The following is a 26,542-nucleotide window of genomic DNA, read 5'->3' as shown; positions in this document are numbered from 1 at the left end:
CAACCAAAAAGTAATACTGTTTCTTGTTCTAAAACTCTCAGGACCCACATACAACAACTAAGGTCTCATCATGTACACTGGTTTGTAGAATGTGGAAAAGATGTGATCATTCTTTCAGAGGTGTTTAAATATCAACCAGTCAATAAGGATTTATTGAAAACATACTGTGCAAAATAGTGTATTAGGCAATGGGGAAAATAAAGGAAAGCATAAGACTCTTCTACCTTGAAGTGCTTACAATCTACCTGGAAAGATAAGATTTTCATGAAGAAAGACAGACGGGGAGGGAGGGACTGAGACGGAAGACGAGGAGACAGAGAAAGAGAGGCGTAATACAATGTATAATATTTATTACAAGACATAATTCATTGCTAAATTTTGTAAGAAAGATTAAAAGTGATATGGAGATTCAGGAAAGATGAGAGTTTGTAAAGTTGAAAATATCTTCCCAATCTCTGGAAATTCTTGTACTTTTATGCCCCTGTGAGCAAGGTTATTAAATTCCATTTCATCAGATCTTCAAGTTAAATTTACATATTTAATTCCACTTCTAGTCACACAAGCACTCTCTTCTCTCCCTTCTTTGCCTACTCATCCTTGAGTACTCATTTCTTTTGGAAAGACTGTCTTTCTTTTCCCACCATCATGTATACTTTTTCTTTCTTCCTGGTCTCTCAGATGAACTCAGCATATGGTATCAGCTACAGATGGATGCTTCAACAGCACCCTGTGCATTCTTTGTCCCAGAAAGGTAATCATAGTAAAACATGATAAATGCCATCCATCTTTCCTACTAGACCATAAGTTCCAAGACTGCAGATAACACGCTTATCTTTGCTTTTTATTCTTTTCCTAGCATCTATTACAGTTCCTGGCTTAATAAGTATCTTCTGAATAAATGAATGCACAATAATATGTATCCTGTAAAGAAGATGTGGCACATATATACAACGGAATACTACTCAGCCATAAAAAGGAACGAAATTGAGTTATTTGTAGTGAGATGGATGGACCTAGAGACTGTCATACAGAGTGAAGTAAGTCAGAAAGAGAAAAACAAATACCGTATGCTAACACATATATATGGAATCTAAAACAAAAAAATGGTTCTGAAGAACCTAGGGGCGGGACAGAAATAAAGAGGCAGACATAGAGAATGGACTTGAGGACATGGGGAGGGGAAAGGGTAAGCTGGGACGAAGTGAGAGAGTGGAATGAACTTATATATACTACCACATGTAAAATAGATAGCTAGTGGGAAGCAGCCACATAGCACAGGGAGATCAGCTCGGTGCTTTGTGACCACCTAGAGGGGTGGGATAGGGAGGGTGGGAGGGAGATGCAAGAGGGATGGGGTTATGGGGATATATGTATATGTATAGCTGATTCACTTTGTTACAGCAGAAACTAACACAACATTGTAAAGCAGTTAAACTCTAATAAAGATGTTAAAAAAAAAAAGTGTATCCTGGCCTTTAAAGTAAACAATATTCAGAAGAAGATAGCAGTATAGTCTTCTAACATACCATTTGAAGGGCTGAAAGTTCTTCTGTTAGTCGAGAAATCTGTACATTATATTGTTTTCTTGTGTTTGCAACCTGTAAATTAAGATATCTATGAATTATTTAGGTCTACAGTAAAAATAATTAACATCCAATAAAAACATTTAGAATAATAATTTTGATAAAAAATAAAATTATAACTTTTAGGGCATAAAGGATAAGCAAACGATGTATTAAAGAGTCAAGAATTTATCATAACAGTGAAAGTAAGTGAACAGGATGATGTCTCCTAAAGTGTTTGTCAAATTTTTGGTCTTTATAATGGGTTCTCTTTCAATTAAAATTTACCATATTAGAAATGAAAAGAGAAAATTTCAAAATATTTACTTATTAATCCCTTTATAAAAAATAACTAAAGTCATTGCAGGTTAACATAAAAAATACACTTTTGTGAAAATATGTGTATTCCCCAAAAATTAAAAAAATTTTAGAAGAGTGGTATTAGTTTACATTTTTGCAAATTTCCTTAATGTCTATGGCTTAATAGAAGATAGCTAGACTCTCATATCTATTTCCATGTTCAAGCTGTTGTGTTGTTGCATACCATCAACTTCTGGAAGACAACCCTGCAGAGTCATGAGAGAATGACTGTGAAAAAAGCAAACTGCTTTACTATAATTATGAAAGTAGGTATGATTTTGCAGACCACCTGAACAATACTTTGAGATCTGCTACCACAGAACAAGTCAGGAGAAAAACTGAATTATACACTAAAAATGTAATTAATAACTTTTACGGCACTTTTGTTTTATAAACAGAAGAATATTTTTATAGTACACATCATATTTCAGTGCCACATTACTTTATAAGAAAAACCCTTATTTTAATTAGCAGTTAAATATCTTCAGAAATAGTAGAATTTATGTGTACAGAGTATTTTCAAGAATTAGTCACATCTCCTCAGGATGGCTCCTAAGACAATATTTTTTTCTAATATCTACTCATGTTTTTAATAAATTTATTTATTTATTTTTGGCTGCGTTGGGTCTTCGTTGCTGTGCACGGGCTTTCTCTAGTTGTGGTGAGCGGGGGCTACTCTTCGTTGCAGTGTGTGGGCTTCTTATTGAGGTGGCTTCTCTTGTTGCAGAGCACAGGCTCTAGGCATGCGGGCTTCAGCAGTTGTGGCTCGCGGGCTCTAGAGCACAGGCTCAGTAGTTGTGGCACACGGACTTAGTTGCTCCGTGGCATGTGGGATCTTCCCGGACCAGGGCTCGAACCCGTGTCCCCGGCATTGGCAGGCGGATTCTTAACCACTGCGCCACCAGCGAAGTCCCTACTCATGTTTTTAAAAAGACCGTGAAGAATATTGATCCTGATGATATATCACCAGTACACATTTATGACCCCAAGGTATTTGGAAATTTTCTAGCATCTTATAAAATGGATTATTTCTCAAACATGATGTAAACCTTCTTTAGAACATTTACAACACTGCTATATACTTTAGTTAATTAAACTAGAGTTATTTTTTGGAAGGCCTGCCAAGCATATTATATGTGGGTCCATTTCCGTTCCATTTTAGGTTATAATTTGATGTAGCTTTTCCTATGAAAAACTATATTAAAGATCAATCCACCCTATGTACAGGTCAGTGACCAATCATAGTTAGCATTTATTGAGATTTAATGTGTTATGAACTGTTCAGAGTGCTTTACGTGTTATTATCTCATTAATTCTCACAACAACATGATGAAGTAGTTATTATCCCCATTATAGACAAGGAATATTCAGGCTGAAACTAAGTCATGAAGGTTCCTAGAATAAAATAATTTTTTCTTATAAGACCAATCATGTCTGTCTGTCTCTCACATAGTTTTTTTAAAGTGTTCTTTTTAGTATCTAGAAATGATGCAGGTAACATGAGGGTTTATGATCATAATAGTATATATATTTTGAAATCACTTATGTTAATAATTTCATAGATAGTCTTTATGAATATGTAGGAAAGCATATTAATGTAAATACTACAGTAAAAATGAAAACAGGAATTTCTGGTTTTGCTAATTCATCTGACAAAATATCAAATTAAAAATTACAACCAAGGCTTTTTGAAGAAGTGGCTGGCTGATTCTAGGTCTGAGGCAAGGAAAGTACAAGATGAGAAATATCATTTATCCAGGAAAACTAGAGAGACAAATTGAGAATAAAAATGAAGACTGATGGCAATGAATCATGAAATAAAAAAATAAAAACGAATCCATCATAACAAACAAAGGGGGCAGGACTCTAGCCCTTACCAAAAAATAACAGCTAATAAATGTATAGAAAGATTGACAGAATTAGAATTTCTAATTACCCCATATATTTATTTATTTTAGACAAGGATTATCAATGGATGATAAAACCACTGGATGAAAGATTTTGGTGGAAAAGGATAGCTGCATGGTCTTCAAGTATCTTCCCCAATTATTTATAAAGTATACAATGGAAAGATCTGGTCTGAACACCTTAATCATGTGGTCAAGCTTAGCATCACCAATGTACAACTGACATTACAGCTTCCTGATGTGATGAAGTGGGATGTAGGTATACATATCACTCTGCCAGAAATGACCTGAATCTAATCAAAACGAAACAGTCACATGAATCCAAATGTGGAATATTCTGAAGGATTCTACAAAGGATTCTTTGTCATATACAAAGGAAGGCAGGGGACTGGGTTAAATTGAGGGAGACTACAGAGACGTGGTAGTCAAATACAATGATGCATAAACATGGATTGTATCCTGAATTTTAAAGACCAAACAGCTATAAACAATATTTTGGGAAATTCGAGTGTGGATTGAAGTAATGTTGATTTTTTTTAAGACATGGTAATTGTGGTGTGGTTGTGTAGCAAAATGTCCTTTTTCTGGGGAAACAGATGACAAGATGAAGTCTCATGAGGCCTGCAGCCTATGTCTGAATGTTTGGCAAAAGGGAAGAGTGTGTATGTAACATAAAGAGAGATGGAATGGGTGTAGCAAGACACTAAGAGTTTTCTGGGTGAGAGGTAAATAAGTGTTCATTATACAGCTCTTTCCTTTTTATGGGTTTGAAAATTTCTAAAAATAAAAAAAATACAAAATTCACGATAAACAATTTCTCATAGTGATTGAGAGTAGAGCTCATCTGCAACCCAATTCTCCTACTTCCTAGAGGTGGAACCCTAAACAAGTTAGTTAACTACTCTGCTTTTCAGTTTTTTCATCTTTAAAATGGGTTTTTGTGGTTTCTTCCTCCTAAACTCACTTTACACTTTTTAACTTTACCACACCACTTATGAATGAATTCATATCCATACCAGAGGAAAAGGCAAATAAATGTATGTCTTCCCTCTCTCTTTATATGAAAGCAAACTTATATTTCCAAGACAGTTTTAACTTTCATAAGGCTTGCAATTCAAGCTAAGAAACAACTCATTGCTTTAACACAAAAAAATAAGATTTAGTCTTGATAATGGAATTGCAAACAACAACACAATTCACAAATCATATAGGTATCTTCATGATGCGATTGAAACAACGCTGGGCTCAGTATAGCAAGGAGAAGGTGTGAGTCTAAGTTCTGGCTTTAATTAGTGTACAATTTTGAGTGAGCCAATAACCTCTCATGGGTTTCAGCTTCATTACAAATAAAATAAGAGGTTAAAGCAGATTTCTCTGGTACTCCAGTCCGAAGATACTCTAAGATACTGCAAATAACAGTAGGTTTTCTTCTCTTGCTTCTTATATGTTCTAAGTTTCTTTTTGACCCTTCTTCTTCACATCATACTTCAGGTGTGTTAATCTTCACTATATTCCTAGCCTAAATCTCTCTCCTTCCCACTTGCCCTACCCCCTACCTCTACCTCACCCTGGCGCTAATGTTAGGGGCTACTATCATGAGATGATTTTTATTTGAAATTTAGCACAATTGATACAATCAGCTGACAATTAATTAGCTAGGTCCACAAGGCAAAAACTCAGGTAGTATCTACTCTTAAGCTGTGAAATTCTGTAAAATTTTGAATTTTAAATATAATTAAAACCCCCTTACTTCCTTCCTGGTTCTTATGGCAGCATCTTGCACAAGCCGAGAAACTGTTTCTTTCATTTTCTCTATATCTTCTTCTTTTTGCTTCTCCTCAAGCAGAGCCTTCAGAAAATAATAATTTGATGTTATTATAGGTCACATCGTTATTAATAGAGATTATATAATAAATGGGTAAAAACCTATCCACTAATCACTTTCTTGAAAGCACACCTCTTATGTGAAACTTCTGAGACATCTCCACTTTGAGATCTTGCCTAAGTTATGAATGATATTTATTTTCCTTAACGTCCTCACCTGACCTTGTCCTAACTAAAAATTTATTCTTTTCCTTTGATATTTGTTTCAGCCAGTACCATCACTCTTCTAATCTCTATGGCTGGGAATTTAGGATTATTTTTTAATTTTCTTTCTCCTTTATTCCCTATGTAAAATAAATAATCAAATCTAAATATTATATTCTTGGAAAAATCTCTTAGATTTCCCTTTCTTTCCATTATTTGGTTTTATTCAAATTATGTCCCTTGTCACCTCATACCTCCATCACTGTAGACACCACCTGCTTCCTCTCCATGAAATTTCTAACCAACCAATCATTCTCATCTCACCTAAAAAATACTCTTATAAGCCTAGTTCTGTTGTCAGTCACATCCCATTTCTTTGCTTCCCTGTGGAGCAGAACTCCTCTAAAGTCTGCACTTGTTCATTTCCAAAACTTTGTTATGTTCACTCTAATCAGGCTTTCACTGTCCATGATCTCTATACTGCTGACCCATGAGAGTCAATTTTGCGTAATTATTTTATTGATCTGTCAAGCAGCACTTGAGATAATGGATTACTTTCTTTTCCTTGTTTTACCTTCTTTACTTGGCTTTTAGCACACCCTAGTATTGGTTTTCCTCTTAACTCACTGATTATTCCTTTTGAGTCTGCAATGCCGTTTCTTCCTCTTCTCCTGAACCTCTTTATTATTGAACTACCCAAGTCTTAGTCCTTGGTCCTTTTCTCTATCCACATCCACCCCTTGGTGGTCTAATCCAATCTCGCGGTTTTAAATACCATTTATGTGCTGACAAGTCCCAAGTTTACATCTCTAGTTCAAGTATCTTCCTGAGCCTGGAACTCCTCCAATTTTAGGTTTGAATGAATCTTTTTTCTTTTTTTAATAAATATCATTACAGAGTAAGTGGCTCTGTGTTCTGATCCCACTATCTTGCAAAGATACCATACACATTACTATCTCTGTTTTTGTTGTTTAATAAATTTCCTCCTACTTAAATAGGTAAGCTAGGGAGAAGTAATAGCTGTTTTGATATAACAATCTTGTCATGGAGAATGGGACAATGGGGAAAAGGGAAGTTTGATAAGAAACTATGGTAAGGTTGTGCTTCATACCTGTTTGTATGATTGGTTAAGAGAACTTCTTGACTTCCTGGAACAAGAAACTGAAGGTGGGAACCCTCTGGCAATTAAGCAATAAGTCTAGAGGGAACTTAATACTGTAGCCATAAACAGGCAATTTACGATTCAAGTCCGATTTGTGGACTTGAGACTTGGATGAGAAGACTTAAGGGACAGGAATGAGTATTATTACTACTACCTTCTCTGTCCATTGTGCTCCACACAAAATATTCATCTTTACGACCTGATGTTAAAGAATGCTCATAGGCTTCAGAGGAGAGAGAGAAACAATTCTGCCCTGCTCTTAATTTTTCTAGTTAACTTAGGCGTTTAGAGGAACTCCCAAGCATATTATGTATTTTGTGCCTTTCATCCATTCTAAAAGATCACAGAAGGGAATAGTATCTGAAAGGTATAAAAAGCACCTTAGCATTCCCACAGCTTAGATTTGGATAATTATTTCTTTTTTATTTCTTAGTAGCTTCTTAACATGCAACCTATAGCTTGTTTTGTTTTTAATAGTTCTCTTGGAAAACCATCTATCATGTAAAAAAGAAAACATAAATAAAACAAAGTATTTCCTTTGTAATCCCCATACGTCCCAGTGGAGTACTATGCATATATTAGGAATTCAATAAATATTGATTAAATGAAATAATAATTTAATGATTGCTTCGTAAGGGAGCCAGCAACATTAAAAACAAACCTATTGGGGCTTCCCAGGTGGCGCAGTGGTTAGGAATCCACCTGCCAATGCAGGGGACACAGGTTCGTGCCCCGGTACGGGAAGATCCCACATGCCGCGGAGCGGCTAGGCCCGCAAGCCACAACTACTGAGCCTGTGCGTCTGGAGCCTGTGCTCCGCAATGGGAGAGGCTGCGACAGTGAGAGGCCTGCGCACCGCGATTAAGAGTGGCCCCCGCTCGCCACAACTGGAGAAAGCCCTTGCACAGAAACTAAGACCCAACACAGCCAAAAATAAATAAATAAATTAATTAATTAATTAAAAAAAAAAAAACAAAAACCTATTTTGTGACTTCTAAACTAAATACCATTAAATGAAAGTGGTAAAAGACAAAAGATGTGATACGTGGTAGCATAGTAATCACAATTATTAGAGGGTTAAAAAAAAAAGAGCAGTGACATGAAGGCTCCAGTTAATAAATCTTTATAGTTAATTTAATTCCTGTCAATTAAGCTTCTGCTCTATTAGAGTAATTGTGTAAGTAATGAAGGCGAAATAAAGATTAATAAGATTCATCTGATTCAAGTGACTAAAATATAGAGTATACATACTGCAGTAAGTACTTTAACAGATTTTTTTTAAAAAGTATAAGACTACAGGGGATGAAGATTAGTTACACAAGGATTGGTGACATAAAAAACGTCTAATGAAAGTTTTAGGAGAGGGTTGACATTTTATCATATTTTATGATGTTAAGTCTTAACATCAAGAATGTATCAATAGTATGTCTATTAATGGTGAGCAATTTCATTTTTATGCGTTAATTCTGTAGTTACTGATTCCCTTACTATCAGGTCATGTGGGGGAATGTTCAGTATTTCATTATTTTATTTATTATCTATTTATTATTATTTATAAACATGGTTACTAGTTTTCTTACCTGATTTTTTTGAAGGTTAGCTTCTTCTAGGAGTTGCATGCTATTTCTGGCTCTTACAATAGCTTCGTATTTCTTATTTTCTAATTCATAGCACTTTGCTTGTAAGTCTCTGGTCTGTTTTTCCAAATGTATTTTTTCTGCTCTTAATTGGGTAGCTTCTTGGATTGTCACACATAACCTAAAAATTAATAGTAACGTTGAGAAAGTTAAACATTTTTAAAAAGGAGGGAGATAGGAGATTTACAGAGCATCTATTACAGGACAGGCATTATTCCAGTTACTTTCACATGTATCTTCTCATTTGATTCACACAAAAGTTCTGTAAAGTAGGTTTCATTATTTCCATTTAAAAGAATAACAAACAGACCCAGAGAGCTTAAACATTTAATTAAGGTCATATGAATACTGAGCAGTGGGGCTTAGACTGAGCCTAGATGTTCTGATTCTGATTATGTTACATTTTCTACACTTTCCTACTTATGTTAACTCATACTGTCTTATACAGTTACATGACAGTGTTATAAAGCAAATCCTTAAAGAATAAGTTGTTCTTTCTACTTATATGGTCTTTTTGTCTTTTAGTTTTTTGCTTGGCTCCCCTTTACTACTCTCTACCCAGGTAACCCATGTTAACTTACTAATGTATATCTTTGAATATTTTTCTCCATGTTCACAAAATCGTATGTATGATTTTTATATACATACACATATACACATAAATATACATACACAGTATACACACATCAATCCACAGGTTTTTAAACACAATTTTTCGTGTTATAAAAATTAAGGTCATAGTATATACTCTTTTCTGCACTTGCTTTTTTTATTCAATAACACCTTGTAAAAATCCCCTCAAGCAATACATCCAGAAGCTCTTTCCTAGTCTGACGGATGCAACTTCTCCTCACTGTTAATTTGTATCTCCCTAATTACTGGAGAGTTTAGGCATATTGTAAAAGTTTGTTAGCCACGTGAATTGTCTTTCAATTTCCTCCTCATATCCTTTGCCTACTTTTTCCTGATGGCTTATTAACTTTGCTTGTTCCTTTATAAGAACTTTTTGAATATTAAGATATTTAACCCTCAGTCTGTTCTGTACGCTGCAAATGTTTTTTCCCAAATCTACTTTTTTCTTGTGGCCTATTGACTCTATTTAGGAAACCTTTATTACACTAAAAATGCTCACTTGAATACAGCTAAATTTGACTATTTTTTTCAACATCTGGGATTTCAGTTTTTATAAAGATGATCTCGTTTATCCATAGATGGCTAATGTAAGCTCCTAGATTTTCTCAAAAAAATGTTATGCCTTTAATATTTTTGCCTGTAAATCTTTAATCAATCTGGAATTTACTTCTGAATGTGCTATAAGACAGGGTCCAATTTAACTTTCTTCCAGATTGATAGCCAGTTGTATGAGTACCATTAGTAACTGATGAACTGAAATAACCCCTTATACCTAAAATGTGCAAATATCATGATTTACTTACAGATTGTCATGATTCACTGATCTATTTGTCTAGTCTAGGCCCAAGTCATATTAACTTGATTATAGTGGCTTTATAACATGTTGTGATATGTTCTGGTAAGACAGTTCTTCCCTTGCATTACATATGTTTCTCTGTTTTTTTTCAGGCATTTCTTTTCTAAGTGGTGGCATGAGAAGCCATAATGAACATAACTGTATTTTCATTGTCACCCTTGCATTTTCCAGCTTTTGCATCACACATTTAGCTGTCCTATTATTTGCCATATTTAGGTTTATTAATGTTGTACCTCTTTCAAAATGGTGATTTTTTTTTTCATTACATAAGGTCCCTCTTTATTCTATTTATGGCTTTTACCATTAAACCCTACCTTATGTAATATTAATATTGTCATTCCTGCTTTCCTTTTGTTTACAGTTGTTAATATTCTCCACTAACACCTTTATTTTAAATTGAAAATAAATCTTCTTCATCTTTCCTTTCTTGATACCTTTGTTCTAGTTCATTTACTCTTTTAGGTATTTTCTAAAATAACACATTATTAGGCTTTAATCAAAATCTGCAGGTCTCTGCTTTTTAATGGAATACAGTCCTCTCATACTTTAATGATTTACATATATGACATTCTTCATTCCATCTTACTTTGGTTAAAGCACTGTGGTAGAAGATGAAGCAATCTCTACCTCTCCCACAGAGGTATAGGACATCTGGCACTTTACTGGCACCAGTTCACCCATTCACTTCACCATGGCCTCTTGGGGGCCAGGCAGAGGAGGTGACTCATGAAGGGTTTATGCCATCTTCATCTCCCAAGAGTCCATGTGTCTCAACAGGGCAAGCTTTGTTTAGGACTCTGTGAATTCCAATCTTCAGTCAAGGCACTCTGACACTCACCTCCAGGCTTCACACCCACACATGTCAGAAAAAGCCTTGCAACTAAAGGATTCACATGTATTTAACAGTCCATCAGCCACAGCAACCATGTGGCTCTGAAAAGTCACACTGGTGTTAGGGGTGGAGTTACAGGAAAGTAGATTCAGATCATCAGCTTCATAATTTAAAGGTTTCCATAATTTTATAACATAAAAGACGTATTACTCCTGTTATTATTCTCATAAAGCACTTCTATATCCTCTACAGCCAAATCTTATATGAATCCTTTCTTTCAACTTACTAAAATTGGGCCATGTTCCCGCTCTATAATGATAGTAACAACAATGATAATAGCAAACACTTGTAAGAACATTCTTTGTGCTAGGTACATTACATATGTTAAAGAAAACATAATCCTCAATATCTTCAATGATGCTATGAAATAGGTTATAGCATTAGCCTATGAGGTAGGATATGAGATTATATCATATAAATTATGAGGTAGGTTAAATCATTATATTTATTTTATAGATAGAGAAACTGAAGAACAAAAAGGGTAAGCAATGTGCCCAAGGTTATTGATCTAGTTACTTGTGAAGATGGAGTTTGGGTCCAGAGTCAGTGTTCCTAACAAATATGCTATACTACCAAATAGAAACTTCCACCTAAGGATGTCCACTCTCGCCACTATTATTCAACGCAGTTTTGGAAGTCCTAGCCACAGCAATCAGAGAAGAAAAAGAAATAAAAGGAATCCAAATTGGGAAAGAAGAATTAAAAATGTCACTGTTTGCAGATGACATGATACTATAGATAGAAAATCCTAAAGATGCCACCAGAAAACTACTAGAGCTAATAGATGAATTTGGTAAAGTTGCAGGATACAAAATTAATGCACAGAAATCTCTTGCATTCCTATACACTAATGAAGAAAAATCTGAAAGAGAAATTAAGGAAACACTCCCATTTACCACTGCAACAATAACAAAAAAATACCTAGGAATAAACCTACCTAAGGAGGTAAAAGACATGTACTCAGAAAACTATAAGACACTGATGAAAGAAATCAAAGATGACACAAACAGATGGAGAGATATACTATGTCCTTGGATGGGAAGAATCAACGTCGTGAAAATGACTATACTACCCAAAGCAATCTACAGATTCAATGCAATCCCTATCAAATTACCAACAGCATTTTTCACCGAACTAGAACAAAAAATTTCACAATTTGTATGGAAACACAAAAGACCCCGAATAGCCAAAGCAATCTTGAGAAAGAAAAACGGAGCTGGAGGAATCAGGCTCCCTGACTTCAGGCTATACTGAAGCCTGAAGCTACACAAAGCTATACAAAGCTACAGTAATCAAAACAGTATGGCACTGGCACAAAAACAGAAATATAGATCAATGGAAGAGGATAGAAAGCCCAGAGATAAACCCACACACCTATGGTCATCTAATCTATGACAAAGGAGGCAAGGATATACAATGGAGAAAAGACAGTCTCTTCAATAAGTGGCACTGGGAAACTGGACAGTTACATGTAAAAGAATAAAACTAGAACACTACCTAACACCACACACAAAAATAAACTCAAAATGGATTAAAGACCTAAATGTAAGACCAGACACTATAAAACTCTCACAGGAAAACAGGGAAGAACATTCTTTGACATAAATCACAGCAAGATCTTTTTTCACCTACCTCCTAGAGTAATGAAAATAAAAACAAAAATAAACAAATGGGACCTAATGAAACTTAAAAGCTTTTGCACAGCAAAGAAAACCATAAATGAGATGAAAAGACAACCCTCAGAATGGCAGACAATATTTGCAAATGAAGCAGCTGACAAAGGATTAATCTCCAAAACATACAAACAGCTCATGCAGTTCAATATCAAAAAAACAAACAACCCAATCAACAAATGGGCAGAAGACCTAAATAGACATTTCTCCAAAGAAGACATACAGGTGGCCAAGAGGCACATGAAAAAATGCTCAACATCACTAATTATTAGAGAAATGCAGATCAAAACTACAATGAGGTATCACCTCACACCGGTCAGAATGGCCATCATCAAAAAATCTACATACAATACAGGCTGGAGAGGGAGTGGAGAAAAGGGAAGGAACCCTCTTGCACTGTTGGTGGGAATGTAAATTAATACAACCACTGTGGGAAACCGTATGGAGGTTCCTTAAAAAACCAAAAATAGAACTACCATATGACCCAGCAATCCCACTACTGGGCATATACCCTGAGAAAACCATAATTCAAAAAGGCACATGCACCCCAATGTTCATTGCAACACTATTTACAATAGCCAGGTCATGGAAACAACCTAAATGTCCATCGATGGATGAATGGGTAAAGAAGATGTGGTACATATATACAATGGAATATTACTCAGTCATAAAAAGGAACAAAACTGGGTCATTTGGAGATATGTGGATGGACCTAGAGTCTGTCATACAGAGTGAATTAAGTCAGAAAGAGAAAACACAAATATCGTATATTAACTCATACATGTGGAATCTAGAAAAATGGTACAGATGAACCTATTTGCAGGGCAGGAATAGAGACGCAGATGTAGAGAATGGACGTGTGGACATGGTGGGGGGAGGTGGGGGATGGATGAACTGGGAGATTGGGATTGACATATATACACTACTATGTGTAAAACAGATAGCTAGTGGGAACCTGCTGTATGGTGCAGGGAGCTCAGCTTGGTGCTCTGTGGTGACCTAGATGGGTGGAATTGGGGGTGGGGTGGGAGGGAGGTCCAAGAGAGAGGGAATATATGTATACATATAGCTGATTCATACAGCAGAAACTAACACAACATTGTAAAGCAACTATACCCCAATGAGAAAAAAAAAAAGAAACTTCCACCTAAATTACACCGATTCAGATCTATGTATCTATCTATAACTATATAGCAAGGCACTGTTATTTCAAGTTAAGTTGGTGGTGAGAAAACATACCAAAACCCAGGGTACTGAAGGAAAGTTTGCATATTGAACATTATCACCCTCCAGACTCTTTCTTCAGGATTTGGAATACACTCAGGCTTGTGCACTTCCATTCCCAGCCCACGTCAAAAGACTGATGGATCCTACTCTGGAGAAATTGGCTCAAGAAAGAGCACCCTCAGATTCTGATATCTGGGGACTGCCCAAGGAAAAAGTCAGCTCACTGCCTACATATAATATGGTAAGTCTGCCAGACTATAAGCCCACCTATACATATCTACCTACCTATCTACTTTTTGGTGTCTTACTTTTTTAAAAAATTGAGATATAATTGACATACAACATTACAGTCAACCCCCATATCTGTGGTTTCCACATTACAGGATTCAACCAACCAGACTGAAAATATTTTTTAAAAATTTCCGAAAAGTAAAACTTAAATTTGCTGTGCACCGGCAAGTATTTACATAGCATTTATATTGTATTAGTAAGTAATCTAGACATGATTTAAAGTATACAGGAGGATGTGCATAGGTTATATACAAACACTGTATAATTTTATATAAGGGACTTGAACATCCACGGATTTTGGTATCCACAGGGGTCCTGGATCCAAAACCCAGTGCATACTGAGGGACGGTTGTGTATTAGTTTCAGGCGTAAACATAATAATTCAGTATTTGCATATATTTTGAAATAATCACCACAATAAGTCAAGTTGATATCATCACATATACAATTACAATTTTTTTTCTTGTGATGAGAACTTTTAAGATCTATTCTCTTAGCAACTTTCAAATATACAATACAGTATTATTAACTATAGTCACCATGCTGTATATTACATCCCCATGATTCATTTCTTTTATAACTGGAAGTATGCACCTTTTGACCACCTTCATCTATTTCACCCACCCCTCCCCACTCCCTGCCTCTGGCAACCATCAATCTGTTCTCTGTATCCGTGAATTTGATTTTTAAAAACATGGAATGTTTCATGGATTTGAGTGTGGGTCATGCTAATTTTCTTTGTATATTCCAGTTTTTAGTATATGTGCTGGTGAAGCAGGCACTTTGGTGTCTTATTTTTAAATATCAATGGATAGAAAGGATCACCAAGCCTTTGGAAGGAAGACAGACAGGCACAAAGAAAAAAGGAACGTTAGAGAAAGCAGAGACAATGCAGATGGCAGAATAAAACCTTAAAAATATTTTCATATATTTTACTAAGAGATGATATAACATTTATACTAAGATACTATAGAAAAAGAAACATTCAGAGGATAAGAAATGGCTCTTTAAAAAATTTATGATAGCTAAAATAAAATATTCAGCAAATGGTTAGTTAGAAGAAAATTTAAAGGAACCCCCAAGAAAGGAGAAAATAAATGAAGAAATGGAAAATGGGAGAGAAAAAACAGGAAAATTAGGGAATCAATCTATTAGATCCAATATCCAGCTAATATTATGCTAAAAGAAAAAATGAAAAAACAGAGAAAAAAAATTATTCAACAAAAAATCACGAAAGTATTGCCAGAAGTGAAGAACATGAATTTCTATATTGAAATGTCCCCAGTAAAATGAATGAAGACTAATTCTTACTAAATGTGCACATCTGCAATTGTAGAATATTAACTGTGGAGGTCGTGGGTAGATGATCCCGCAAGTCTCTGGGACGGGGTCCGCGGGGGTGGGGGAACAGGTCAAACACACAAAGCAGGAATTTCGAATGACAAAGGAAATTTTTTTTTCTGCAGCTGGAAGCTAGATAATATGAGGAAAATGTCAACATTTTAAGGAAAAATGATTTAAAACCTAGGATTTCCAACCTAGGATTCATTACTCACCCAAACTATCACCTTTAAAGGTAGAATAAACATATTTCTAAACAATGTCTTAAAAAAATGTACCTTCTATGTGTACTCAGGAAGCTGAGGGAGAATGGTATCCATTAAAATGGGAGCGGGGAGGTGCAGACAACAAATCACAACAAGGAAAGAACAATGGTTCGAATTCTTAGTCTTATTGGCATATTCTTACTTTGAAAGAAACACCAAATTAAAAAATATGAAGAGGTGGTTTAAAGCAATTCTGTTCATTTCACTCTGACCTTATTCAACAGAGCATATACAAATCAGCAGTCTTTCCCAGAGAACTGGCATTCCCTGGAGATAATTCCCAGTACCCGTGAATCATCTAAAAAGCAGGGAGGCAGACACCTTTTTTTGGAAGATGGGAGAAAATGATTTATGCTTCTTAGGTGTTTGTGGCATTTGAAAGGATCACAAATGATAATTTTATAAATAAATAATAAATATAATTTTAATAACTCAAATAGTAAGTATTTACTGAGACCAAAGTGTCTGATTTTATGGAACAAAGATGACCATTAAAAACATAGCTTTTCCATAGCTGGTAGTTTCATTAAACAGGATATATTCACACCTAAAACACTGGCTGAACATTGCTTATAGACACATATCAACTACACTAATAATTCTGCTTTCTCTTATATAAAAATACAAGAGTTTTTTTAACTTTAAAATATAACTTTTTTAAATCATAATAGAAACAACATTAATTTAATAGCTCCAAAAGACAGCCAATGTAAAAATTTTCTTTTCAGAGGCAGCTAGCTGAATACTGAACTTTAAAAAATATCCTTAGATTTTCTTACGTATGCAATAATCTCTTTTTCGGAAGCTTTCAGTTAGGTTATATTATAACTTTATACTAAAAGCAGAAAAAAAACAACAAAAATCTCAGAGCCTTCAGTACTAAAAAGACAACTTAAAGCACTGATGAACAACTTGATTCCTTATGAAATACTATCAGAATCAAAGGAACTGAAATTTACATATTCAGATTTCACTATTTCAAGTCTCTAGCATTTATTTTCATAGCACATAATGCTACTAAAATAACAAATGAAAAATCTACAACCACAGACTTTTCTCTAAGGTTAACAAAAAAGTTCAAGAAAGCAGTCAAATAATCATTCAACTGTTGAAAAGTTTAGAAAAATGCAAAACAAAACCCAAAAAACCCTAGCACTTAAAAATGACAACATCTTTCATCAGAATCTCAAGTTAGCAGTTAAAATCAATTAGTTCTGAACCCACTGTGAGCAAAGAAATTAGTTTTATTAGCATTTTGGAGAACAAGAAACAGAAGCTCAAAGACACTAATCTTTTTCTGAACAAACAGTATTAGCCATGGATCTGTGACTAGAACTGAGATCTCAATTTTTGATGTCCTCAGATCAGTAGACTATTTCTGAGTGTAACAGATTCCAATCATACAGAGTAGATTTTTCAGCTATAAACCATGTGATTTTATGTGCTGTAGTCACTGTATCTTTAATAGATTACAAATGACAATTTTCAAGTTCCTTAAGGGAATATCCAACAAGGACTAGAAAACAACAACAAAAGATTCTAGAATGAACATCTGCATTAAGACAGCAATTAAAGACAAAGCTACAGAATATATTTAAAAAGTAGCCCAGACCTTCCAAGGTAACTGAAAATTTTTGTTCCATAAGACTCCAGGAAAAACATCTATAATGATTTCTCAAGTATTTCTCAGTAAGAAATGATTTTTCTATATAATTTTTACCCAACTTCGCTATTTTTTTTTCTGCTTTATAATGAATAGAACATTTCTGATTTTGGGATTAACTAAACTTGACTATTACTGTTTTGGAGAAAAGGCAAAGACAAAAATGATCTTTGAATATATGTTCAAAACACATGTTCAATCTTTTGAATATGATTTTTTTAATAAACAATGTCCAGCAAACCAGATTTTAAACCTATGATTATAGTTTGTTTAGCACTTATAAAATATATATTCTAGATGATATCATAAATCATAAACAAACTCTAATGTGGAATAACTTTTGAAGCTTATAGATAAAGCTAGATGTATTTAGCAATTTACCTTGTTTCTGATTGTTTTATACTAGATTGTAATTGCTGTAAGCGCCTATCTGATGCTTCCTCTCTTCCTTGGGCAGATAACATATCCTCCTCCTAGAAAATAAAGAAACTGGATACTTACTTTCAGTTTTTAAAAATTCAATACATCATTAAACAGCATAAAGAAAACAGTTCACTCTGTAAAGTTATTATATTGCTAGAATTTCATATGTAAGTTTAAAGCAATATTACTTTGGAAACAAACCATGCATATACTAAAAAAGGGGGAGGAGAACCTCACTATCAATTCTATATTAGTAAAACAATAATCAAAACAGTCACTGCATATGGATTTCTATCAATATTCCAACTATTTCTATAGCGCAAGTCTAAAAAAACAACACAGGGATTTGTTTTGCAGATAATCTGTCCTCAGAATATGTTCTCTTAGCTAGGTTATGCTGCATTCCATTATAATCATAGGATATTTCTACTTTAAATAGTGACGCTTTAAAATAAATTAATAGGTTTTATTTGTATCATCTCAAAAAAAGATTTCCTGTTCATCCTATCCTACCTTTTGTCGTGTTCTTCTATTGGCTTTTAGCTGTATCTCTTTGAATTATTTTTTAGTGGTTGCTCTAGAGATTGTAATTTGCATCTCTAACTTATCCCAATTTATTTAGTTAATATTAATTCAGAGAAAACACTGGAACCTTGCTACAGTGTATTTATTACCATGAAACATCCTAGGTTTTAGTGCCTTTGTTGTCATATAGTGTATGTGCATACTTTATAAATCCAGTCAAGTCTTTTAAGGTATTGACAAGAGAAAAGAAAACATAAATTATGTACATGTATTATTTCACATTTACAACTCCTGTTGCTCTTAATTTCTTCCTATATCTGAGTTGTCACCTGGTGTCATTTCCTTTCAGCCTAAAGAATTTCCTTCAGCAGTTTTTGAAGGACAGCTCCACTAAGCGACAAAATTTCCCAGTTTTTCTTTACCTGAAAATGCCTTTATTTTGCCCTCATTTTTGAAGCACAGTTCCACTGGACATAGATTTATTTATTTATTTATTTATTTATTTATTTATTTATTTATGGCTGCGTTGGGTCTTCGTTGCTGCGTGCAGGCTTTCTCTAGTTGCAGTGAGCAGGGGCTACTCTTTGTTGCAGTGCACAGGCTTCTCATTGCGGTGGCTTCTCTTGTTGTGGAGCACAGGCTCTAGGCACGTGGGCTTCAGTAGTTGCGGAGCATGGGCTCAGTGGTTGTGGCTCTCAGGCCCTAGAGCACGCAGGCTTCAGCAGTGGTGGCGTGTGGGCTCAGTAGTTGCAGCGTGCGGGCTCCAGGGCGAGTGGGCTCAGTAGCTGTGGCTCGCGGGCTCTAGAGCTCAGGCTCAGTAGTTGTGGCACATGGGCTGAGTTGCTCTGCAGCATGTGGGATCTTCCCAGACCAGAGATTGAACCCGCGTCCCCTCCACTGGCAGGCGGGTTCTTGACCACTGCGCCACCAGGGAAGTCCCTGGACATAGAATTCTTAATGAGCATTTTTTTCCGTCAGCACTTCAAATATATTACTTCAGTGTTTTCTGCTTCCACAATTTTTTGATGAGAGGTCAGCCATTATTCTTATCTCTGTTCCCTGTTCATATCATTTTTCTGTTGCTGCTTTCAAGTTTTCTCTTTATAATTGGCTGTCAGTGTTGTCATGATGTGTTTAAAGTGATTTTCTTTGTGTTTATCATACTAAGGGTTCACTGAGTTTCTTGGATCTGCTAATGTTTTCCACCAAATTTTGGAAGTTTTCAGCCATTATTTCTTTAAACATCTTTTCTGCCCCCTACTTCTGCAATTCCAATTACACTTCGATTGGCTTGCTTCATATTGTCCCACAGATCTCTGAGGTCCTGTTCATTTTTCTTTCATCTTTTAAACTCTATTCTTTGAACAGGAAAATTTCTATTGATCTGTTTTAAAGTTCATTGATTATTTCTTCAGCTCATTCCGATTAATTTTTGAGCCCATCTAATGAAATTTTTATTTGGGTTGCTGTACTTTTAAACTCTAGAATTTCTATTTTTAAAATTATTTTCTAGTTCTCAATTAAACATTCTCTATCCATTCCTTCACTAAAATCTTATTTTACTCTAATTTAAAAATAGATTTTCTTTAATTCCGTGAACATGTTTATAATAGCTTATTTGAAGCCTTTGCCCGCTAAATCCAACAGCTAAATCCAAACTCAATGAAAATGAGTTTCTATCAACTTCTTCTTCCTCCCCATCCCCCACCAGTCATACTTCGGTGTCTAGTAAGTTTTGATTGAAAACTGGATAATAAAGATAATGAATCACCGTTTCTCTGGATTCTGTTTTGTTTTTTCGAAGATTATTAGTTTTTTTTGTTCAGTTAGGCAATTCTCTTACCTAGACTCAAACTCTCAAGTGTGTCCCCCACAGTGTGCAGCAGCTGGCATCTGTGATGCGTTCTTATTTCTTTCCACTGTTGCTCTTCTAACTAGGCTCCCAGGGAACTCACTGTGCCTGCATAATTTGAGGATCCGTCAAGATTTGGGCAGAGGTAGGGCTCCTCCTCTTTGTGGCTTTGTTGCTCTTACAGATTCCCCTGTAATTTCCAGCTGCTCTGCCAGCTTTGGGTTCTGTCCACTAATACTTCAAACATTGATGCTTCAGCTTTTGGCTGCTCAAGTTGCACACATCTCGGGAATGCACTCAATTATAAAAAACAGCAAAACCTAAACATCTAGTTCCATATAGCTCTATCTTTCAAGAGTAGATGTCTCTCAGGTCTCTGCCTACTTTTTCACTGGGTTTCCTGGGGACCCTCTCCAGCTCCCATATGCATAGTTTGGTTGTCAGCCATGGATTTGGTCAGAGTTTACATTCAGAATTTGGGTCTCAATTTTTTGTGTGTGTGGTTCTCTTGCTGCCAATATTTCTTCTTTAAATTTTCAACTGTTTTTCTAGTCCTAAACTTTGATCTTGGGCACTACTGTAAGAGCATATAAAGCTTTTGTTTTCTGAAGCCATAGCTGTGGGGATTAGGGAGAACTTTCAGGTCAGAAAGTTAAAAACTCATAATTCTTATCTCTTTCAGTGACTGTTTTTGGGTGCTCTGCAGTGTTTCAAAAACATTTTATCCAATTTTTATAACTATTATTATTACCTATGAGAAGGTTTGCATAAGCCTTTCATAAGTCTACCACTATTGGAAATCTATAACCAACTTTTACAGACTAGGAAATAAGTCTTAGAAAAGTCACACAGCTAGTAAGTACCAGAGTTAGAATTTTAATAATTAGATCCATCTAAATCTAAAGCCTGACCTTTCCTTGACACCTTCTTGAAACTTCCCCATTACACGTAAAAATAACCAGTCTTTTATGCCAATAAATAACACAAAATGTAGTATTAAACAAAACGTAGTATTAAATACTCCTTTTCCATCTACATATAACCAACTAACTAAAACTTGATCTTACATTAACATGCATTTCAGTAATGATGTGTTTAGGGATGATTATGATATTGTGATGTTTATTGACTTAGGGTACAGTGAATAGAAATAAAGTTATTTCCAATGTTACAATTTAGCTTCCTAATTTCATATTTCATATTTTGAGGACAATAAAATGATTAATTCATTTTCCAGCAATCTTCTTTAACACCTAATCCAAAACAGATCAACAATAAAATACATAGAAAACAAAGCTACAGGCATCTGCATCCAGCTGTCTTAGAAAAAGGAAGATACCTTCTTTTGCATCTGTCCTTGAAGATCTTCAGTCACTTTAGTTAACTCTTCCACTTTTGCTGCTGCAACTCTCAGATCTAACTTGGCTTGCCTAAAATACAAAGTAAATTAACAAACACTGTTTTCATAGACCATAAAAATTTTTTAAATTAGAAATCTATATTTGGCAAAATCAGTACCAACCACGATACACCTAAAAATGAATGTAAGGGATAAATACTGAAAGATTCCTTTATGTCGAAGAGTGTGAAGATGAAAAAATATAGCTGAAGGGATGAGTACAAAGTGGGAATCATTAATACTTTACTTGGATAAATTACACTTTATACTCAAATAATTCAGTAGATTTCATGAAGAACTTTATCATCTTGATAAATTACCTAACAAGAATGTCAGTGCATTAAGTAGAATATAGTTATGTCTATAATTTCCTGAACAGAGTTAGCGAAATATCGCTGATTGGCCTTTCTATGAAAATGAACCTAGGTTTCAACACCTTGATCATTCCTTAAATACCAGAAGTATGTATTATATAATCACTTAACATAATGAACTGAAACATTTGTCTCAAGATGGTCTAATATTTACTTTCTTCTGAGACATGAAGCTACAAAGGACAAGTTTTTGAATGTTCTATTAGTACCAAATAAGTTTCAATATCTTCTTGACTCGCCACAGAAAAAGATTTTAGAATAAAAAAGTAAGACTTTCTGAATCAGAAAAAAAGATTTTTAATATTATACCAATTAAACACTATGTGTAAATACAGAACATGTGGATTATGGAAAAAAACATACAGTTTTAGGAAGGAAGGTACTTTAGTGTAGGAACTGCCCATACTTGTTTCCTAATTATATTTTATGTATGTATTATAAATATAAATCATATTAGTGCTGTTGAACCTAAAGAAATTATTTGATGCAAAACTCACAGCAAATGTTACTTCATTACTTTTGACTCTAACAATATTTATAATTACATAATTGGTTAGCATAAAAACAGGAAATAAAAATCTAATAGCTAAAATGTATCAGGTAGTTATTAGGTTCCAGGAACTGTCCTAAATGCTTTGTAAACATCGTTTCACTTAACACAATACCTGTAAATAAGTAATTTTATTATATCAAACTGAAGTCAAGAGAGTGAGGGTGACAGGTTTGCCAACTTGCCCAAGGATTCACAAACAAGAATGAAATTGGTATTTAAACCGAGTCCTCTGTGATATACTGTCCACCAGAAAAAGTGATACCAATAATATTTCATAAGATTAAGCACTTAAGAATATGCTTTGCTTTAAATGAATCCAATTTATAAAAATCTGAGTTTATTAGGCATAAATTTTTTCTACTTGCAAAATGATTCACCAAATGACAAAACAAAAACAACTCCAAAACCACCTTACACTAATGCATGTAAAATCTAAGCTTAGAGACAATTTCAGGAGTGCATCTACTATATGAATCAATCAACAAATCTACCAGCTATAAAATTCCATATATTCTAAAAAGAAAAACTTAAGGAGTAAGATTTTATATAGTAATGCTAAAACTGAGCAACTTCTGAATAAGCATAGCACCCACTGTGACTTGGCTTTCTTGCCTTCAGAAAGGGAATAATAATGCTTATTCTACTTATGTCATGGGGTTGCTGAAAACCTCAAAATAGATAATGTACATTAAAGTGCACTGTTAAGTGTAAACAAATGTAAGATCAGAGCATGATTAAAGAAAAAAATTGTTAGAGCCACAGTGGGAATGAGGTGCAATATGGGAGATTCCTAGGGTCAGGAACCCAGTTCTGTCACTAACCAGTGATGTGGCTTAATGCAATTCACTTGACCACAAGACTGTCTCAGTGGTCTCACCTCCAACAACAGGGAGGTGGATAAGATAATCTGCCCAAACAAAAACTCTATAGTAGATGGTTTCCTGATTTCTATCTAATCTGCTTAACGATTCTACTTCTAAATTGTCCCTCAGTTGTGTAATCCGTTTCCACTTCCATGGCCCAACCATTGGCCTCATCATTATTTCCCAGGACTATTCCAATAGATTCCAAACTGATCTCTTTACTGCTGGTATTCTCTTTAATTCAAGCTCTATAATGCATACTATCTGCAAAAAAAAAAAAAAAAAAAAGTTATCTGATGATAAAAAATTCTTTTTTTTAAAAAAATTTATTTATTTTTTGGCTGCGTTGGGTCTTCGCTGCTGCACGTGGGCTTTCTCTAGTTGCAGCGAATGGGGGCTACTCTTCGTTGCAGTGCGGTGGCTTCTCTTGTTGCGGAGCATGGGCTCTGGGCGCGTGGGCTCCGTAGTTGTGGCTCGCGGGCTCTAGAGCGCAGGCTCAGTAGTTGTGGCGCACGGGCTTAGTTGCTCCACAGCATGTGGGATCTTCTTGGACCAGGGCTCAAACCCGTGTCCCCTGCATTGGCAGGCGGATTCTTAACCACTGTGCCACCAGGGAAGCCCATTGATGATAAAAATTCTTGTTTATTAATGATTTCTGGATTCCCCACTTCTTTGGGAATATAATCAACACTCCTCAGCATGGCATATAAAGTTAGTCATCATCTGGCTTCAAAGAGTCTCATCTCTTGCTAATTCCCCTCATGTAATTTATATTCCTGGTATAACAGACTACCAACTCTCTGTTTCTTAAACACAGCCTTGCCTATTTTTTTCACATGTTTGACTTGACTAGCCTTCTTCTGCTTTTTCTGATAAATTCCTCAACAATCTTCAAGACTAACCTCAAAAATCTCCTCATTTCAAGTCTTCTCTAACTTCTCTTAGGCAAAAGACCTTATAATACCAGCCCCCATAATTCATAATACTTCATACATTTTTAACAGATACTCCCCTCATGGAACTGTGAGTTTATGAAAAAAAATATGGAATGTAAGATCATTAAAGGCTAGGATCACATTTTATTAATTTTTAAATCCTCAGCGATAGCACAGTACCTGGCATATAGTAGACAAGTAAATACATCATAAGTGAATGAAAGAAAGCACAAGAGGAAAAGAGAAAGACAGAAGAGTCACGGGTGTAACTATGTCTTCATACTTTACTTAGATCTTATGTATCCAATTTTTTATTCATGTGTGGAAATCCTAAAATAATAATTTTGTGAACAATTCTTCAAAATATATCTTATTTGAAACAGAATCTTTCATTTGAAACAGAATCTCTCTCCTACATAAGTAAAAGAAGAAAGAAATTCAGGCACTGGTCTTAAGACTTGTTTTTATAAGTTATTAAAAAGAAAAATATTCTGAAAGCACTTAAGTTATTATATTATATTCCCTAAAACACACAAAGAACTATGTTTTGGGGGAAAATAAGCAGTAGTTTTATATATACTTATTTATGCCTACATTGTTCCACAAGATAGAAAAGAAATAAATAGTTCCTTATATCTACTTCTGGCATGACATACTGAAACGTATTCTAGAATAAAAGCTGTATCCTCCTACACCTGGCTCTACCACCACAGAAGGCCATGTGAACTGAGCCAATCACTTAACTTCTCTAAGGCTCAGAATTGCAGCCATAAACTAGAGATAAAAACAATTTTCCTGTACAGCTCACAGAATTATCATAAAGTTCAAATAAGCTAATGCATATTAAATTACTTTATAAACTTTATTGTAGTTTACACAAATGTAAGCTATCATCATAATCTTGCCTCTTTTTAGATTTTGAGTTGTCAGGAATGGTGTGGTATTGCATAAATTTACAGCTGGATTGAGAAAGCTTGGGGGATGCCTGAATGTCTGGCCTTGACTCTGGGCCAAAAAATGAAAAGTGAGATTTATGGTGTGCTGCTTAGACTCTGAATCTCCTCTGGTAATGCTCACACAGGATCTGCTGACTGATGGCTTTCACCTGGTGTAACTGGTTAGACAGCCAGGCTGGACTATGTGACCAGAGGGGCAAAAAACCTTCACTAAGCTTTCCTGAAGCCAAGATTCATTGTACACATCTTGGTGGTTCAACCTGGAGACAAAGAATGTCTTTGTATGCAGAAAGACCATAGAGTACTTGTGTCTGGATGTCACCTGGGCCTCCTATGCTTCCCTATGCTCTTTTTCTTACTGCACAACATCCTTTGCCTTTAAATAGAAGCCTTATGGGGGTATGCTCTGTGGAGTCTTGTGAGTCATTTCAAATATTCAAACCTGTGAAATCTTTAAAGTTGTCCAAAAAAGTAACTCTAATTTTATTTTATGAAGGAACTTTAATAACTATATATTTAAACTATTTTACATGGAAATGTTTTAGATATATGTGTGCTTATGTATATACTGTTATAAAAGTCAAAACCAGTTTTCATTAAAAAAATTTCATAGATAGCCTCATCCACCAGAGGGCAGACAGCAGAAGCAAGAAGAACTACAATTCTGCAGCCTGTGGAAGGAAAACCACATTCACCAAAAGACAGACAAAATGAAAAGGCAGAGGACTATGTACCAGATGAAGGAACAAGATAAAACCCCGGGAAAACAACTAAATGGAGTGGAGATAGACAACCTTCCAGAAAAAGAATTCAGATTAATGACAGTGAAGATGATCCAGGACCTCGGAAAAAGAATGGAGGCAAAGATCGAGAAGATGCAAGAAATATTTAACAAAGACCTATTAGAATTAAAGAACAAGCACTTAGAAGAACTAAAGGACAAACAAACAGAGATGAACAATACAATAACTGAAATGAAACGTATACTAGAAGGAATCAATAGCAGAATAACTGAGGCAGAAGAATGGAAAAGTGACCTGGAAGACAGATTGGTGGAATTCACTACCACAGAACAGAAAAAAGAAAAAAGAATGAAAAGAAATGAAGACAGCCTAAGAGACCTCTGGGACAACATTAAATGCAACAACATTCGCATTATAGGGG

General features: G+C 35.0%; 1 protein-coding gene across 1 annotated transcript in view; it reads right to left on the bottom strand.

Moving 5' to 3' along the window:
• The window catches only part of SCLT1 (sodium channel and clathrin linker 1), a 247,552-nt gene that overhangs the window by 99,099 nt on the left and 121,911 nt on the right, over positions 1 to 26,542 (bottom strand). Inside the window, exons 10-14 of the mRNA XM_061191093.1 lie at positions 21,638 to 21,728; positions 17,880 to 17,971; positions 8,600 to 8,777; positions 5,580 to 5,678; positions 1,527 to 1,598 (exon numbers count right to left, since the gene is read on the bottom strand). Of these exons, the coding sequence (XP_061047076.1) occupies positions 1,527 to 1,598; positions 5,580 to 5,678; positions 8,600 to 8,777; positions 17,880 to 17,971; positions 21,638 to 21,728 (532 nt within the window). The remainder of the gene's footprint in view (positions 1 to 1,526; positions 1,599 to 5,579; positions 5,679 to 8,599; positions 8,778 to 17,879; positions 17,972 to 21,637; positions 21,729 to 26,542) is intronic.

Source organism: Eubalaena glacialis, chromosome 5 (assembly GCF_028564815.1).
Source record: "Eubalaena glacialis isolate mEubGla1 chromosome 5, mEubGla1.1.hap2.+ XY, whole genome shotgun sequence".
Lineage (NCBI taxonomy): Eukaryota > Metazoa > Chordata > Mammalia > Artiodactyla > Balaenidae > Eubalaena > Eubalaena glacialis.
The sequence above is the reverse complement of the archived record's forward strand: the minus strand, read 5'-3'. Positions and strand labels throughout refer to the sequence as shown.